This window comes from Schistocerca cancellata, chromosome 2 (assembly GCF_023864275.1).
Source record: "Schistocerca cancellata isolate TAMUIC-IGC-003103 chromosome 2, iqSchCanc2.1, whole genome shotgun sequence".
Taxonomy (NCBI): domain Eukaryota; kingdom Metazoa; phylum Arthropoda; class Insecta; order Orthoptera; family Acrididae; genus Schistocerca; species Schistocerca cancellata.
Window position 1 is genome coordinate 846970950 of NC_064627.1, and position 20400 is coordinate 846991349.

Here is a 20400-nt window from a genome sequence, read left to right on the forward strand (position 1 = left end):
ATTTCCATAATATTGTCCTCAAGTACATAGCCCTTGTATAGACCCTCTATATACTCCTTCCACCTTTCTGCTTTCCCCTCTTTGCTTAGAACTGGGTTTCCATCTGAGCTCTTGATATTCGTACAAGTAGCTCTCTTTTCTCCAAAGATCTCTTTAATTTTCCTGTAGGCAGTATCTATCTTACCCCTAGTGAGATAAGCCTCTACATCCTTACATTTGTCCTCTAGCCATCCCTGCTTAGCCATTTTGCACTTCCTGTCGATCTCATTTTTGAGACATTTGTATTCCTTTTTGCCTGCTTCATTCACTGCATTTTTATATTTTCTCCTTTCATCAATGAAATTCAATATTTCTTCTGTTACCCAAGGATTTCTATTAGCCCTCGTCTTTTTACCTACTTGATCCTCTGCTGCCTTTACTACTTCATCCCTCACAGCTACCCATTCTTCTTCTGCTGTATTTCTTTCCCCCATTCCTGTCAATTGCCCACTTCTTCAGTTTTAATCTATGGTTCATAACCAATAGATTGTGGTCAGAGTCCACATCTGCCCCTGGAAATGTCTTACAATTTAAAACTTGGTTCCTAAATGTCTGTCTTACCATTATATAATCTATCTGATACCTTCTAGTATCTCCAGGATTCTTCCATGTATACAACCTTCTTTTATGATTCTTGAACCAAAGTGTCAGCTATGATTAAGTTATGCTCTGTGCAAAATTCTACCAGACGGCTTCCTCTTTCATTTCTTACCCCCAATCCATATTCATCTACTATGTTTGTGGCCTTACTTAAGTAATGCAAATAATGTGTTAACTATTAAGGAGGACTATTTTATATAGACGTCTTTTGTAGACAAGCATATCCTTAAGTGTCAATCCATAAACCTTCTTACAGCATAAAATGGATAACCATAACAATGTGGTGTTTTTAACCTCATGCCTCAAAAACACAATCATGAAATTTGTCAGCACTGAAATTCAGTTGCCATCAATACAATCATCATAAAAACTAATTTCACTGCATTAAGTCAGTATATACATCTCTTAACAGTATGGAGACAACGTCAGTTTCAGCATGAAGACTATCTATTTTTTTTTTTTTTTTTTTTTTTTTTTTTTTTCCCCCCCTGTGAAGGAACTGGTTGGGCTGGAGTTGTGGTTCCCTAGGTAATTAATATTATGTAACTAACATTTTTATGTGAAATGCAGTGATCACCAATGTCACCTGTGATTTCAGCTCTCTGGGAAAAGATGTTGCTAAATAAAATCAAGTAGTGATTGGGGGTGATGGGAACAGTTTGGACCAGAACCTCCACTACGAAATTTAGGAGGACATCAGGGAGATCGCTGGGAATGCTATTCACATTACTGTGTCAATAGGACAACTCCTGGATGAAGTTTTCCGCTGAACATGTAAAAGCAAAGCATTAGGAGCTGCTCAGCAGAGTGGCATGATCACATCTGAATGTGTCTGATGTGTTGTCCCTCACACAGCATGTCCTGTGTCTGAATATTTCTGGTAAGAGGTTACTTGTATATCTAATTTCCAAAAGCCTTCAGTGCAACCAGGGCACTACCTGCCCAATCTTTGTGATTTTCAATAATTTCAGTTGACCTTTTTTAGGGTTAATGTTTTTCAAAGATAGAGTTGTCAATTTTACAATCTCCACACACAATTCTTTCCAAAAAGGCAGAAAAACAAAAATGGCAACATGGATGAGACAATTGGTAACAATCATAATAAATTTATACTTTTCTATCAAAATGCAATAAGTCTTCCTCATATCACTACAGAAAACTTAAAGATCTCAAAATATTTCTACAGATGTTGCAACTTAGCACAAATAAGTCAGAAATGATTGTATGTGGAGATTTTAAAATTGTTTTCATAAAGGATGGTTTTGATGAAGAGCATCTAGAGCTACTGATGTCCATACTCTTGTTTCATCCCACTGAAACATCCCAACAAGAATAAGAGCACAGTGCAACAGCGACTGATAATTTATTTATATCTCTCATGAAATATTGTGAATCCTATAATAGATGGTTTATATAACCATAATGGTCAAATGGCAGCAATATAGAACCCCATCAATCAGGTTTAACTGACAAGGGAACAGTACTATTCCACAGAATCATAAATGCTGATTCAAGTACACTATTAAGAAAGTATTTACAGGATGAACAAGGGAAGTTTCCCACGGACACAAGTGCTTATGAAAATCAGTGAAGCTCACGTATACTAGCTACAGAAAGCTGGTTGAAACCTGAAATTGATAGCAGTGAGATTTTTGGGGAAAATATAAATGTATATCAAAAGGATAGGCAAATGAGAAATGGAGATGGCATATTTGTCACAGCAGACAAACTCAAATCCATCAAGATAGAAATTGAAGCTGTATCTGAGACTTTTTGGGCAAGACTCAGTATCAGGGGTGGGCATAAAATGGTAATTGGAGCCTTCTATCACCCAGCAGACTCATCTCTTCATGTAACCAAAAATTTCAGAGAAATCTCAGTTCACTTGAATAAAAAATTCTTGGGTTTCCAACTGTGTCAAGTAATTAAAATTACACAGGCTTTCGGCCAAGCATTCCTTGGCCACTGTCAAGGGGTATGACTACCAGTGGGCTGTTGGTACACCCCTTACATACACTACTTGAAGGACTGTAACGTCACTGGTGCCTGCAGCATTGCCATACGTGGGCAAATGTTGATGCATCATTCAAAACACCTGCTTCAACCGTGTGATCACAGGATCCCACATCACACTGCACCATCTCTATTTAGGGTTTTATTGGTGATTTTTATTTCAATGCCTTCTTTAATTACACAATCCCAGAAGCCACCTGTGTGAGCCATGATGGATGTTTCGTCAGACTTTATCCGGTGTCCGTTTTCTAACATGTACTCAGCTAAAGCAGGTTTCTCAGGATAGCATAGGCAATAAAAAGTCTCATGCTTCTTCCTGCATTGTTCCAGTGCTTACTGTTTGTCCAATATAAGACTGGCCACATTCACAAAGTATCTTGTAGACCCAAGGCATTCTGAGACCTGTTGCGTCTTTAACTTGTCTCAGTAACTGACTGATTTTGGTCGGAGGCCTGAAGATTGATTTGACCATGTGTTGTTTCAGCAGTCAGCTTATCTTACCTGACACAGAGCCACAGAAAGACAATACAGCAAGTTTCTTCTCCTGGTCCTCGTCAGTGGCCTTATGAGTCTTGCTTGAAATCACTTCATTTATTTGATTGACATTATAGCCACTGTTCCTGAAGACCTTGTGTAGGTGGCTCAGTTCATGCAGCAGGTCATCAGCATCTGATATCATTCTTGCACAATGCACCGATGTTTGTAAAGCAGTGTGGTTCTGTACCAGGTGATGAAGGCTGATGGTAAACAAGTAAAGATCAGTGTGGGTGGGCTTTCTGTAGACGCTGTGGCCAAGGCATCCATTTCGTTTGTGGCAAGTGAGAACGTAGAGAAGATGGTGGTGCACTGCGTTTCCTTGATGCTCTGAGTATTACAATTATCATTTATCCCTATGTAGGCAAACATCAACAAAATATTTTCATATTCAGAAGAAAAATGGTAGTGATTGAAACTTCATAAGAAGGTCCTGTGGCAATGACAACATCTTAATTTTAATGATTGCCACCCAACTCGCATACCACACCTTTGACAGTCTCTCCCCTATTTTGTGATAACACAAAATGAACTTCCCTTCTTTGAACTTTTTTGATGTCCTCTGTCAATCCTATCTGATGTGCAGCAATACTCCACAAGAGGAAGGACAAGCACAGTGTAGGCAGTCTCTTTAGTAGACGTGTTGCATCTTTTAAGTGTTTAGCCAATAAAACACAGTCTTTGGTTTGCTTTCCTTACAACATTATCTTTGTGATGGTTCCAATGTAAGTTATCAGTAACTGTAATCCCTAAGTATTTAGTTGAATTCACAGCCTTTAGATTTGAGTGATTTATCGTATAACCGAAATTTTGCAGATTTCTTTTAGTACTCATGTGGATGACTTTTCATTATTCAGAGTCAACTGCAGCTTTTCACACTTTACATATATCTTGTCTAAATCATACTGCAGTTGATTTTGATCAGTAGACCATTTTTAAAAGATTGTAAATGACAGCATCATCTGCAAACGATCTGTGAGGGCTACTTGGATTTTATCCTTAATCATTTATATAGATTAGGAACAGCAGACAGCCTCCAACACTTCCTTGGAGAACACCAGATATCACTTCTGTCTTACTCAATGACTTTTCACCAGTTTCTATGACCTGTGAACATTATGGCAGAAAATTGTGAATCCAGTTGGACAACTGGGGTGATATTCCATGGGCGTGCAATTTAATTAGCAGTCAGTTGTGGTGAATGGTGTCCAGAAATATGGAATCAACTTGAGATCCCCTGTTAATCGCACTCATTACTTGGTGTGTGTAAAGAACTAGTTGTGTTTCACAAGAATGATATTTGGTGAATCTAGGGTGACCTTTTCTCAATAAATAATTTTCTTTGAGATTATTTGTAATGTTTTGTATGTATTTGTACATTTTAGTACCAGCCAACATTTCAGTACTAAAATGTTGAAAATGCTTTCCTTAGATTATGTGGTAAGTTTACAGTGTTCATTTTCCACTATTTGGCACATATTTTCTGTGTTCGACTTATGAAATTCATAACCTAACATTAAACCCTTTCGTGACAGGAATATGCATTTCACCTCATTCAGGAGAAGAAATAAAACATGTATTAAAACAAAGTACACTTGACAATGGACCCACAGGGTCCGAAATGCATTGTGTAGTTAATAAAACATGAAAAAGTTGTGACTGAAGGCGTTGTTTAATTCATACCTCCAATGTTGTGAATACAGTCACATTTTAAGCTGCAAAATATGGATAAAATTAAACTGTCCATTTTGTTCAACTGCTCTTCCAATTCCTTTGCTGTCCCTCACAGAATTATAATGTCATCAGCAAACCTCAAAGTTTTTATTTCTTCTCCCTGGATTTTAATTCCTATTCCAAATTTTTCTTTTGTTTCCTTTACTGCTTGGTCAATATACAGATTGAATAACATCAGGGATTGGCTACAACCCTGTCTCACTCCCTTCTCAACCACTACTACCTTTTCATGCCCCTTGACTCTTACAACTGCCATCTTGTTTCTGTACAAATCATAAATAGCCTTCTGCTCACTTCATTTTAGCCCTGCCACCTTTAGAATGTGAAACAAAGCATTCCAGTCAACATTGTCAAAAGCTTTCTCTACATCTATAAATGCTATAAACATATGTTTGCTGTTCCTTAAACCATCTTCTATGAGAAGGCTTAGGGTCAGTATCGCTTCCTGTTTTTCTACACTTCTCCTGAATCCAAACTGTTCTTCTTGGAGGTTGGCTTCTACCAGTTTTTCCATTCTTCTGTAAAGAATTCGTGGTAGTATTTTGTAACCATGATTTATTAAACAGATAATTTGGTAATTTTCACATCTGTTAGCACTTGCTTTCTTTGGAATTGGAATTTTTATATTCTTCTTAAAGTCTGAAGGTATTTAACCTGCCTCATACATCTTGCTCATCAGATGGAAGAGTTTTGTCATAGTTGGCTCTTCATGGTTCCAAGCATGTGAAGGTTGGCTTTACTGGTGGAAAAATTGTCACAGAGTTAGCCAAGTTGCTAATTCATGTGAAAAACTTTCCATTGCAGGTGTGGAGTTTGTTCACAAATTTGAAAAAAAAAAACAGTCTCAAAAAATTAACTGGTAGCTGATCAATTATACAACATTGAAAAGACTGGGCTACACTAAAAAATACTCCCTCAAAAAACTCTTGCCTGAAAGAATGAAACAGTCACAGACATGAAACTAGCAAAGGACAGGCTGACCACTGCAACATACAGCAACACAAGTGTTGACCATAAATTGCTGTTGTTTGAAATTGGCAAATCTAAGAAACTATAAGCCTTCAAAAACATAAACACATCAGCACTTCTCATTTATTACAAAGCTAAAAAAAGTGCTTAGATGAAATGTAATTCGTTTAAAGAGTGGTTTTTTGGTGGATTTGGTCCAGCTTTTAAAAACACTTGAAACCTACTATCCCATGCAACTGTATTGCTAGACAATGCCCCTAGCCACCCCACCAAGTCTGATTTTCAATGAGATTACAAAAAAGCTAAATTACTGCCCCACTTCCCTGCCCCCCCCCCCCCCCCCCCGCTCCCAAAGTGACTTCAATAATGCAACTAATGGAGCAGACTTACTGAGTGGTTAAAATGACAAACACAAGAGAGCTGAGATCTTTTTGGAGCAATGAAAAGCCTTGACATAAAAGACGGAATTCACACAGTTGCTCATGCTTGGGAAGAACTCAAAAAAACCACTTTACAAAAAGCATGGAAGAAAGGTTGTAATATCCTCAACCAAAAGTAAGAACTTCCAGCACTAATGAGTCAGACACTGCTGGTTTAGTCACTGATTTTCAAAGTCTTCAGAATTATATCCAGTATGCTGATGTGGGGGAAAGGCTCGAAAGGGCGGCAACATTGGTGCTGTTTGAAGAATCTGAAGATGATCAGATCACCGATTTTGTTTCGCAACAGAAAAGTGTTGGAGATCATCCACTCTGCAGCAAAGGATGCATTTGAAACTGACCTCAAATATTTGGAACAACAGCCAACCACTACAGCTATGGACATATTGTGGGCAAAAAAGTGGCATGATGCAGCCCCCCCCCCCCCCCCAAAAAAAAAAATTATACACACACACACACACACACACACACACACACTCTTTTTAAAATAGATTTTCAGTGTCTAAAATTTTCTGTTTTCATTTCTCCTTATTAGGGATGTAATTTTTTACTTTGATTTATTACATAATTTTGAGCTCTACTTTCATTCTCCTCTGAATATCCGACCTTTTTAGCATTCCAACCACCACCTGGTCCCAAAAGCGGCCATTAATCTAGGTTCTACTGCAGTTTATTTGTTGAATACTATGGAAATGCAGTCAATCTACAAGGAAGATTGGTTGTAAATGACATACAGTCCACCCCAGAATGTGGCTCATGTGTGTGGGACCTTTACCAAACAGAACTAACAATGATATTGAACATACACAGAGTAAAGCAGCACTAATAGTCACAGGTTTGTTTAAGCCATGGGAGAATGTTGTAAAGATGCTGAAGAAACTGAACTGGCATGCTTGAAGGTAGACAAAATCTATAACGAGATGGCTACTTACAAAGTTTCAATAACCAGCTTTAAATTATGACTCTAGGGACCTACTACCGTCCCCTACAAAACACTCCCGTAGGAGTGGTGATGACAAGGTTAGATTAATTACACCACACACAAAGGCGTTTCAATCTTCCCATGTTCCACACGGGAATGGAATGAGAAAAAAGCCCTAATAACTGGTACAATAGGACATATCATCTGCCATGCACTTCACAGTGTTTTGCAGAGTGTAGATGTACGTGCACAAAATGAAATCTTAATTTACACATAGATCCCTTGCAGTGTTCAGACATTCACACAACTTTTCTGTTGGTTTAAACACTGTATCAATACACAGATAGATACCCATACAGAAATTCTAATCACCATCTAAAGCAGACAAGAGGAGTTATCAAAAGATCTGTTGCGTTTTCTGCTCCCAGGAATAACTAAAATGTTTTCACTTTTTCAATCTATATCTAATACAGAATGGAATCTATATCTAATTTAGATGGAAATAAAAGAAAGGTTCACGAGTGGGATTAAAATTCAAGGCAAAAGGATATCAATGATAAGGTTCGCTGATGACATTGCTGTCCTCATTGAAAATGAAGAATAATTACAGGAACCACTGAATGGAATGGACAGTGTAATGAGTACAGAATATGGATTGAGAGTAAATTGAAGAAAGATGAAACTAATGAGAAGTAGCAGAAACAAGATCAGAGAGAAACTTTACGTCAGAATTGCAGGTCACGAAGTAGACGAAGATAAGAAATTTTGCCACCTAGGCAGCACAATAACCCAGGATGGATGGAACAAGGAGGACATAAAAAGCAGACTAGCACTGGCAAGAGATGCATTCCTGGCCAAGAGAAGTCTGCTAATATCAAACACAGCCCTTAACTTGAAGAAGAAATTTCTAAGAAGGTGCATTATTGTATGGCAATGAAAAGGCAAAATTTCATTTAACCTTATATTTCAACTGTTTAATCCTGATTACAATGATGCAGTTTGTTTTGCTAGAATTCAGAGCAATTAAAACTTATAGCTAATTGAAGTTATGACATCATCATACAATTAAAAACATTTTGAGCTAATTGGTAGCATAGGAGGACTGTTACCACACGTCCAGAAGCAGACAATCCCAACTTTCTGAGAACATAGCTTAAATTATCAGATGTAACTTAATTTGCATTATAAAATACATTAAAAGTCCAGATCCTCAAAATTTCAATTGCCTATTTCATTTTAATGCACACAAGATTCGGAACTTCGATGATATATTTTTGTTGCTATATTTTTTCTGAATCAGACAACTCCTCTCACTAATTAATTCTGTCATTAACTAAGATTTTGAATAATTTGGGATCATAAAAGATTTATTTCAAATGGAAGCCATACTCATAAATAGGTGGTTTTAGGTGACAAAAGAATAATAATGTTCTATATACTTTTACAATTTACGAAGTTAATCTGATACATTTGTTCATAAACCAAATAATAATGAAATCTTAGAGTCCATACAGAAGAGTAAAATCTAACCTAACTGATTTTCAAAGCATTAAGTAGTTTCAGAAATCGCATCATACTCTTACACCTGTCTTTAAATAGCAAACCTTTCCCAAAAATAGTTAATCTGCGACTGGTGAGTAACTGAGTGTCACATCCATGATGGATCACATTACAATTTGGCAAGCAATGATGTAACATCTCTCTGTTAGTTCATGAGAGTCTGCAGCCAGGAAGTAACTGGAAAACATCTCTGTATCTTAGAGTCTGTGGCCAGCCAGCACACAGACATCAAATCACATATTAAGTTCGTGATAGTTAATCACATGAGTGATATCTATGTACAAAAGGTCCACCACCGGTATTCAGATTTGTCACAAATATGTCAATTAATGTACAGAGTCTACAGCCATGAAAGTTCTTTTAACTGTAGCATCTTGTGGGAAATAATAGACTTGTAACTTCAAAGTGCTAACATTCCACAAACACTATTTACTGGGCAGTGTTATTATTTCTGGTAGACACACTGCAAACTATATTGTTTGCACCATTAATTTCATGTTCCTGTCACTTTGTATTACACTGCTGTGAAATTCAACAAGTACCTTGGATCTGATTAATGAGTGGGAGAGTTCTCTTCCGGAGGTGTGTGTGAAGGAAGAGATGTGTGTCTATTTACCTGTATGAACTGTTATTTGTAAAACCGTAACTGGCCACCAACAATGTTATGGTGCAGAAAAAGTGGAATGAACCACTTTTAAAATTCATCTATCGTGTGCTGTACATCATTTGGCACTATCCTTCATTGTACCAGTTTCCAAAATACCTTTTCAGTACATCAAGACATGAGACTTCAAGATACGAAAAACTGAGTGCATCGTCAACTACAGGCAAGGGGAGTGTCGCAACCGGGTGAAATGAATCTGTGAACCACAGTACTTGAAAGATGAGCCTGATCATTTAAGAAATGCCTTCAGAAGAAATGCCTACTCTGAGAAAGAGATAAATAAAACACTACATCCTATAAGGTCTCTACTGAAAAGGAACCAATTAAAGAGAAAATTTTCCTTCCACTGGTAAAAACTAACTGACCGCATCAGCAGAGTACTCCAAAAACATAGATTTGATACAATGTTTAAATGAACAAGAAAGGTGTGCGAATATTTGAACATTGCAATGGACCTATGTCTCCTGCTTGCCACAGCAGAAGTATATAAAATCCTGTCGACTTACAGTCAGGTGTACATAGAAAATACAAAAAGAAGCATTAGAACCTGCTTAACGAACAGAAAAGAAATTCTTGCTTGGACCATATGGGTATATCAGCAGTATCAGTTTATACATTGGGATGAGGGAACCACCAAATTTGTTTCTCTGATACTGTGATTTTAGCAAGCTCTAATCAGTACTGCACTATGATGTACACAGAGGTCATATATTGTAAATTTGAAAACCCAAAAACGGCTTTAACAAAAAAGAATGATTGAAATTCGAAAATTTGTGGGCCTTGTTGCAAAATAAAACAAACAGCAGTAACTCCTGCCCATTACAAGCTCAATAACTTATGTCGGCATGACTAAGTGATCTTAGGCAGCAGTCTGATGACATCACAATCCAACCATTGCATGGATACACACAAAACGTTCAGCTTGCTCAGTTTGTCTGAGACTGTAACTACTTTCCAAGTCATTAAAGATTGTGACAATGTCTCTAGCACTGGAAGATGAAATGTTAGGCAAAGAATCATGCCTTGAACCACAGTCTAATGGCCATAACATAAAAATCAGCAATAAAAGCATTTCTTCGAAGATAGCACACAACATAGGTATTATCTCATATTATCCATCTTGCAATGGACACAAAAACTGGTGATAAAATTTCTAACAGTAATTTCCTTAGAAAGTAGTAATATATTATATGAGCTTTCTGTATACTGGGTCAACCAGAACTCTATCAACAAACGTTCAGAGCTTGTACAGGGTTACTTTGTGAGCATTTTGGTGTAAGAAACCCCAAGCATTTGGTGGCTCTTTACAGAATAGTAATGTAGTTTGTTACGACTGTTACCATTGTTTCTGACAAGAAACCTTCACAACAGTGAAAAAGCATGTAATATGTAATCACCAAAATACACAACACAAACATCAGGATTTCGTTTCACATAGCTATGTATAGCTGATGTGACTGGTGTTGCTGTTGTGACAGCTCAGTATAATGTCACCATATTGCTCTTCCAATGCATTCAGTGAACCCACACTCTTCATAGGAAACATGTCCATAGTACTGCTGTGTATCAATGTTAATGCACAGTTAACATTGATGGAAAACAAAACCCTAGACAGAAAAAGCAGTACTGAACACAAACTTGGGTACAATGAGGTAAAGGGAGCATTAATACTGTCAACAGCAGGTGCTGCCAGTGAATGGAAACAAGACACACAGTGCATATCATCGACATTTGCACTGTCATGGGATATTTTCAGTGCAATGCAGTTATTTAGCTAAGTGGGCCAAGGAACCAAACAAAATGAAATAATTCTATAACGAGCCACCAGAAACTGTGGGTCCCTTACAGCAAAATACTCAGAAGATATCCCTGAACAACCTCTGAAAGTTTTTTTGGTGGAATTCCAGTTCATCCTGTATATAATCAATAACCCATATTGGTGGCAATACCTATGATGCTCCAGGCGCACAGTAACATCCCATGGAAGTAGATATGCAGAACCTCCGAGCAGCCCAGCTTGCTGTTGATCCTGCAGACCTAGGTTGTGAGAGTACAAGCTGCTTGGTCCCAAGCATGTCAGGGCCCAAGATGGGAACTGTGGCAACAAACCAGCTGGTGACTCAGTATGTAACATGCCCGGCAGGTATTCTGTTGTTGAAGGCTGCCGTACCAGAGATTTATCTGCAGAGATGAATCATTGTATCAATGCATCAGCTTAATTTATGATCACAGTTTTCATTGTTTCACACCAGAGTATCACATATCAAATTTGGAAAGTAAGAAGAAAGAGTGAAAACCATGATGCCCCACTTCTTTGTTGACAGCTACAAAGGAACAAAACATTACATATACAAAACAAAAAATAAATTGACAGAAAAATAAGACTGACTCTTTTTTTATTATTATTTTTTAAATAAACTGGACCCTCTCTTTTCTTCTTTTCTTTAGAGCAAAGAATAGAATACTACAAGACATTTTAACAACTTCTGTCAGAGTAAAACCTCGTAATATAAGTATGTTACTTCAGTGTTTAAAATTGTTAAAGGCGATGTGAGAGATTTTCAGTGAAGAGAATTTTTTTATTATTAAATTAAATCATCTTATAGATAGTTTAAAAATTTGTGTGGGTAACTAGACACTCCTGTGAAATATTTACAGAAAAGCATTTTTATTTGCCATCAACTGTATACATTAGATTTATTCTTGAATGGCTTTGATTATTTCAACAGTCGTAAACTGGAAGAAAAGTATAACACCCGTTGGTTTAAAAATGGATATTTCCCAAAGAAGAAACTTTAATATACACTTTGGTACACAGACATGCCTTCTAAGAGAAATATGCATTTTTAAACCAGCAGATGTTATAATTTTTCTTCCAGTTGATGATGGATGAAGTAAACAAAATTGGTCCAGAATAAATGTAACATATACAGTTTATGGCAAATAAAAATGCTTTTGTATATTATAAACAATTATTTGGCTAACTGAATATATTTTTGAGAGATTGTGTTTAAAGATGTAGTGTTATTTCGCATATCAAGAAAATGTAAGTTAATTTTTAGCTTACGGTAGTGGCCAATCCAAAGTCATATTTCTACCATATCATTTATCATAAAAAAAACTCTTAACAGCATTGTTAAAATATAAGAACATTTATTCCACTCTGCACAAACATGCACCAATTTTATCTTAGCACTGTGCTCATATGCTGTAATACAAACAACTTCAGCTTCCATATCAACATACTCGGACTCCCACTTAAGAACTAAAGATCTCTATGCCAAAGCGAAAACATTGCCCTGTTTAATTCTCATTCTTGGTGAACCTAACCAGAACTCCTTTCAAGGTACTCGATATACACTTGGATGCACATTGCTACCAATGAATTTCTTCCTGCTTTCCAGCCAAACATGTAATCACTCCTTCATTTACCAGTTATTACTTATCTAATGAACCATCTCCAGCCATTAGAGACATTTTCCGTACACTGCTGTGTATCCCTGTATAATGGTTCTCTAGGTTCTAGGTCTGGAGTACAGTAATTTTGCTGATACTTCCTAGTTTCTGGTTAAATTTGTGCATTCCAAATTATATGCTCTCAATTTTGTACATTTAGAAATTCTTGTAAAACCTGCAACTTTTTAGAGTTGGCATTCACTGTTTAAACATTAGCATGCATTATTCAGTGATAATATTATGGAGTGAAAAGCTAATACTTATATGAAAGAGCAGGCCTAATAATGAACAATAACATGAAAATGCAGGCAAAGTACTATGAACAGCAAGTGAATGGGTTACCACAGCCAAGGCAAACACAAAGCAATGTCCCATGACAGTAGCAACAGTATGCATGTCTACTTGTGTCACAGAAGAAGATGATGTTAGAAAAAATATATACATAGAGATAAAACAAAGTATTCTTCAAATTGAAAGAGATAAAAATTTAATGTTGGGAGACTGGAATTTCATAGATACGACATAAGAGAAGGAAAATTAGTAGAAAATGTGGACTTGGGGGAGGGGGAAACAAAATAGGAAGCTGTTCAGTGGAATCTTGAATGTAAATCACTGCAAGCCATGAAGGCTAACCTGTATTTGTAGCCCTTGCAGACATTTAAAAAAAAAGAGCTAAGGAAAATATTGAGTGGAATACATTCTTTGTTATCAGGGATAAAATATAGGGAATGAAAGCTTACCTACAATGTATACATGAATCAGACTGCATTTCTAAGAGTGGAGGGACACAAAAGGAAGCAATAACTGAGAAGAAAGTGAGAAAGGGCTTTAGCCCAACCTCCTTTTTTCAGTTGAGTAAGCAGTAAAAAAAACTAAAGTGGTACACGAAAAACAAGTTCAGAGAGAAGAAATAAAAGCTTTAAGGATTGCCCTGAGATTGTAATTCTATCAAAGGCAGTAAAAAACTTGGATGATTATTTAAACAGAATGGATAGAGCCTTGAAAAGACATTATCAAGAGAACCATAAATAAAAATGAATCATGGCTAATACAACATAATCAAATTACGTCAGGTGATGCTGAGCAAATAAGTTTAGCAACTGAGACACTAAAAACAGCAGAGGAGTTTTGTTACGTGAGCAATAAATTAACCGATGCAAGTATGAGTAATAAATGAATAAAAAAACCAGATTGGCAACAGCAACAAAATATGTTCTGAAAAAGAGAAATACTTTAACACTGAATATAAATTTAAGTGTTAGGAAGTATTTTTCTGGACATTGTTTTAATAAATTTAAATGCCTTTTACTTGCTTTACTCTATATTTAGTTATGTTTGAGGCTTGTTTTGCTTTTTACTTTAAGGTGTCTTCAGTGAATTTAATAGTTCTTCATTAGCCTGGCTGAAATCTTTGTTTTCGCTCAACTGGTCAGAGGTTAGAGGTCACACCACAACTTCACTTATAAAACAGCAACACATTTTCACGTCACAACCTTTTGTTTTTTAATTTTCATACTTCATAAGCTAATTGCTATGAAACACCACTACTGATATGGCGATAACTGTGCAACTCTTTTATGACAGAAGCTGCTCACAGTTCCTTTAACAAAAATCTTCAGCTCTTGCTAGATCAGTAGTGGTATTCCATAGAAATTTTCTGAAGAAATATTAAAATTACAAAACAAAAAGATTTTGACATGAAAATGTGTCGATGTTTTATAAGTGAAGTGACAGTGTGATATCTACCTTTGACCAGATGAGGAGAAACACAGATTTCAGCCAGATAAACTGTAGCACACCTAGGGCTGGACCACTGTATATTCGGCCACCACACTCACGGATATGCTTTGTGAGCAGGGTATGGCCCCTGCTTCACCATGGGAGGTTGTTTGTCAACAGAAGATTTGAAGGGCTGTTTATCACCAACCCTGCAGGCTGCCATAACATCTGGGGGCACAAGTCACACTGATATAGGACACTCAGGTCGCAGGAATCTATTTGTGTCTGTGTGGTCACATGTTCCGTGCCTATTATTCCTCTGATGATCGATACTTAGGTCGGCACTCAGCCCCTTGACAGTGAGTTCCACTTGGTTCCATACCAACCGTCAGCCACCCCGAGTCTATGCTTCGGACCAAAATGCCTGCTGCTGCTGCTACCAATCAGACAGTGCCATCTTATGCATTTACCGAGGTCATCAGCCACTGAACCTTTATCAGTTGCGGCTGAATATTGGATTTGCATCTTGATAGTCCATGAGCACACAGCCACATGGTACATGACAGTCATTATCCTCAGCATCTCCTGGCTCATCACCATTACTGACAATTACAGACTTTGTCACTGTAGGCACCCACTACACATCTTCAAGCTGGACTTTTCAGTTGTGCTTGAGTGTGGATTGTTGTCCTCTAAAGCTGTCCTGAGTTGAGTTCATGATTAATAAACAAAGAGTAGTTGTTTCAACATATAAATTCCATCACTGCCTGTTACACCACTTGACCAAGGTTACACCACAAATGAAGAATCATTCACTCCACTGAAGATACCTTAATTTAAAAGGTGAAACATGTCTGAAATATAAATAAATACAGATTGTAGCAAAAAAAAATGCATTTGTATTTATAAAATAAATATTTACATACCTGCTGTGGAAGATAGTCACACAAACAAACTTGTTATTCTTTTTGAATGTAGCCATACATGGAAGAGAAATGCAGATGCTAAATGGTACAGACAAGGAGAGAATTGAAGCTTTTGAAATATCCTTTCACCACAGAAGAATGCTGAAATTACATGGATAGATCAAGTAACTAATGAAAAGTTACAGACCTAAACTGGAGAGAAAAAAGTTTTATGGAATGATTTGACTAAAAGACGGAATATATTGATAAGACATATCTGAGGTATCAAGGAATAATTAACTTAGTAACAGAGAAACACGGGGAGGGGGAGGAGGGCAGAGAGACTTTAGTTGAAAACCGAATATAGTAAGCAGGTTCAAATGGGAAAAAAAGGTAGTTACGTAGATATGAAAAGATTTGCACAAGATAGGCCAGTATGGAGAGCTGCACCAAAGCAGTCTTCAGACAGGTGGCAGCAACACCAAGACCAAGACCAAGACCAAGAACAAGAACAAGAACAAGAACAACATCAACAACAACACATGCAGCAGCAAGAAAAATTGTAGTTTTCATGCATGAAATGGACAAATGGAGGTTGCATATCCAAACATAAAAACTGGAACTGGAATACTTTTACACAACGAATTTGTGTTTCTGGGCAAATAGAAAAATAAATGTCTTCTTATCAGTTTTCAGATGAATCTTTTAGGGCAACTAGAATTTTCTCAGCTGATGAACATGCATGTTTTCTTTAGTTTAGATATGAATACAGCAAATAAATTACCTTTATTAGGATCATTATCAGCATCTGAGACTTGTATTACAATCTCGTGTCCGTCACTAGGGCTCTGCTCACGTGGTGGATTTGGATGAGGACTAAGACGGCTGCTGACAATCTCTTCCTGGATCAAATCACTGCCTGCGGACTGACCTGATACAAATCCGGCTGCATGCACAATCAAATTGCCTATACTGGAACAGCTTCTCTAACACTTAGCACACCCAAAATGTGAAAAACAAATTTAATGATTCGAGTGGAAACACAATTGTATCTTATTCTAATCCACTTGATTATCGGTTATAGTTTATTTTTATAAGTTACAGACTGAAATTACATCACTGATGAATCTTGAAAAGACCACTGACATAAAGAGTAAGTTTCCATTCAAACTAAATTAACATTACCTCTCAAATAATAAATGAAAAGACAATAAACAATGCAATGCATCATAAACCTATCCAAAGTGTTAAATTCTAAATCCTTGAGAATTACATATTAGAAGACAATTATCTTAATCATAATCTCCTTCAACTCCAGTTTCCCAAATGTGTGCATATCATTCTGCCATATATCAGTTTCTTCTTCAATCCGCTCTCTATTTCTTTCTTCAGAGACTCCATGCATCATTTTCCCTATCGAAATGTTGCCCTTGCCCCTTTAATATCGGCACACAGGCATTTTATAGCGTTTCTAGCATTTTTCATTTTGATTATGTCGCCAATTAACAAAAGGCTACAGAATCAACAAGTATTTTATGGTTAAAGCAATTAATAATAAGAAGAAATTACCTCCAGTCACTGTTGACTGACTGATTTTTCAATATCCAATGAATTTCACACAAAAAAACTGCATTCTCATACACAAAATTCCCTTTTTTAGTATTATACCTGCTTATGCTTTTCATTTTCTTTCAGTCATCGAATACTTCCAACGTCCAACAATAAAAAAACCTCAGTACTTACACTTACACTTTTTGTACATAGAGGATTTGACTGATGAAAATGACCATTACACAATGGCTCCAAACAGTGACAAAGAAAACAGATTAACCACTAACAGAAAATAATCAACATCAAAACTGATAACAATATTCACATAGTGAGGAGGAACTGTAAGATTTTTTTAGTGTAAGACCTATTTCATTCCTGGAGTACACAGTAATCCATTTAATTTCCTTGGACCACTTTTTTTCCTCCTGTATTTCTTAATTTAAAGCAACATTTAAGAACATACGTGCAAAAGACTAGAAACAGATCTTCTTTGAGTTTATCATTTGATTCTTCACTATGATGAATAGAAATGTGAAATGCTTAGGTGATTTTCTTTTCCTCATGCCACCCTGACTCAAGTCCAAATCTGGATTCTACTGTAAATCATTAGTAAATCACCTTTGCTTTAAAGACTCCTCAAATTCTTTCAGGTTAATGGTCTCCAAGAATTCACTTTCTTTCTTATGAGGCTGTTGCAGGCCTCTTTTACTTCACCTGGTTGAAATGCATGTCAACTACTTTTCTTATGACAAATCAGGAAACACACAGAACCATTACCATCTTTCCCCTTCTCCTCATGTAGAATCAGTTGAAAAACTGTCCCTCTAATATTTATAAATACTTTGACACAATATATTAACAAGGTAATACCTCATAGTTCTCTGCTCTTCTGACTGTTTCCATTCTTTGAGATAAGAAAAGCTTTTGTTAGACTTGTTAACTGAGAGTACTTTGGAAAGGTGTGGTTTACATACAAAATAAATAACCTGAATGTGTGGTTTACATACAAAATAAATAACCTTAGAGACATTTATGCAGTCCATCCTCCAATAGTGCTCAATTGCTCTGGATACATATAATGTCAGAATGAGTGATGTAATTGAAAATGTTTGGAGAAAAATTGTCTAATTTGTGACTTATTTATATTATGAGCATTAAAGTATTATAGAGAAGCTCAACAGACTTATATGGAGACTTTACAAGGAAGGATTCTAAAAACGCTATTATTCAAATGCTATGAATATGTTTTTACAGAAAATACCATAGTCATACCACCCCCATTGTTCATTAAAGAGGTCCATCCAAAAAATTCCAGAACTTTCAAAAATTCACCCACAAAATTTTTATATGCTTACCTTTTACTGGTTTTGCATGGTATCCTTGGAAATATTCTCCTCCACAATTGATACACATCTCCCAATGCTGTTTCCACTTCCAGAAGCAGTCTCAATACGGCTCTTGCTGGATTGCACGAAGGGCCATCTGCAAATTTTCTTTTATCTCATCTATCGTAGCCAATCTTCTTCCTTTCAATGGGGTTTTCATATTTGGAAATAAAAAAAAAAAAATGTCTGCAGGGGCCATGTCTGGAGAGTATGGAGGATGAGGCAGCACAGTGCTTTTGTTTTTTGTGCAACAGTAATGCACCACCATGGATGGAGGTGCAGATGGGTTATTGTGTTGCGCGAGAGCTATGAATTGTCTTGTCACACTTCATGCCATTTCCTTCTCACATTTTCTAGCAGGCGTCGGCGTCGCAACATGACCCGATAATATCATCAATTAACAGTTTGTCCCTGAGGCATGAATTCATGATGAACTAATGCCACAAAGTCAAAGAAAACTATCAGCACAGCTTTGACATTTGACATGACCTTATGAAGTTTTTTTTTTTTTTTGAGGTGAAGGTGTTTCTGGTCCTGACTCATGAGCCATGGGACATACTTCGCAGCAACACAATGTATTCCAAAATATTGTATCAAGATTTCATGACATGATCCAACTGAAATGTTACATTCTTCTGCAATCTCTTGTGCAGTCACTCTTCAATTGGTATGCTCAATTTCATGACATTTCTGACATGAGTGTCATTGGTAGACATCGAAGGGCATCCTAAACGAGGGTCATCTTTCGATGAGGTTTTGGGATTGCAGTAGGATCATATTGTTTTACCTCAATATTTTGGCTGGCAACTGGAGAGGGCTGGACAATAGCCAGCTGAAATATTGTGGCAAGAAGTCAACATGATCTGGCTGCAATCCCTAAACTTCATAGAATATTCAGTATGTTGGGAAAATTCAAGAATCATGAGGATCATCTTTAACTTCTGTCTGGCCATTTTTAAACCATGTGAACCATTCGTAACACTGAGTACGGCTTAAGCATTTATCACCATAGGCTTCCTGCATCATTTGGTGTGTCTCTGTAAAGGTTTTCTTGAGTTTCACGCAAAATTTAATGCAGACACTTTGCTCCTCTAACTCTGCCATCTCGAAATTCACAAACTGTGTGACACAATGATCTACTCAATATGTTACTGAACAATATCTAACAGACAAACAACAATAAAGCTTCTGGTAGTTATACATTAAACACAGGCTTGTGCAGTGATGCCAACCGCATTTCACTCCAACATACCATTGGCGGGAAATTCCGAATGTTCCGGATTTTTTGAACAGACCTCGTACATAGCATGTGAGAACACCATTAATAAAATTAAGGAGATTCTTGCACATACAGAAAAGTAGAAGATCTCTTCCTAAGTGCACTGCACCTGCATCTGCAAATCGGACAGAAAACAGATAACTACTAGTACTAAAACATACACTCCCCATCCATACATAGGTGGGTACATAATTCAATATGTTCAGTCACCTGGAACCTACTTTGATTCCTAATACAAAGAATAATCCCAGTAAACACTGCTTTAATGATGACTTATGTTTTTCGTTTCCTATACTCTGTAGTTTCCTGTGTACCTCCAACAACGCATTTCTGACATTATTCATGACCTGTGTCCACTTTGAAGTCAATGTTACTGGTAGTTCTGCAGTTGATGTTGCAAGTATTCCCAAATAGCTAATGGCTGAAATTGTTTCCTATTTCTTTACTGATTTCTTCCTAGGGTCTCATCAATTTTCTACTGTTTATGAGAAGTTCAGGGGTGTTTCCATATTCAGTCATTCCATCTGTTATTTCGTTATTATTTAATTATGTACAGCAGTTATTTTTTATACTTTAATTTGATAGCATAGTACCCCAACATTTACTCTATATTGCCATAACTTTAACATA

The 20400-nt window shown here is 36.7% G+C and overlaps 1 protein-coding gene across 3 annotated transcripts in view; it reads right to left on the bottom strand.

Annotated features, from left to right (window-relative positions):
- The window catches only part of LOC126162764 (nonsense-mediated mRNA decay factor SMG8), a 101666-nt gene that overhangs the window by 17101 nt on the left and 64165 nt on the right, over positions 1 to 20400 (bottom strand). For 2 of the 3 annotated variants that reach the window (XM_049919455.1, XM_049919454.1), the window contains exons 12-13: positions 16340 to 16501; positions 11425 to 11656 (exon numbers count right to left, since the gene is read on the bottom strand). In XM_049919455.1, coding sequence (XP_049775412.1) covers positions 11425 to 11656; positions 16340 to 16501 — 394 coding nt within the window. The remainder of the gene's footprint in view (positions 1 to 11424; positions 11657 to 16339; positions 16502 to 20400) is intronic. The other variant, XM_049919456.1, reaches the window with a different exon arrangement.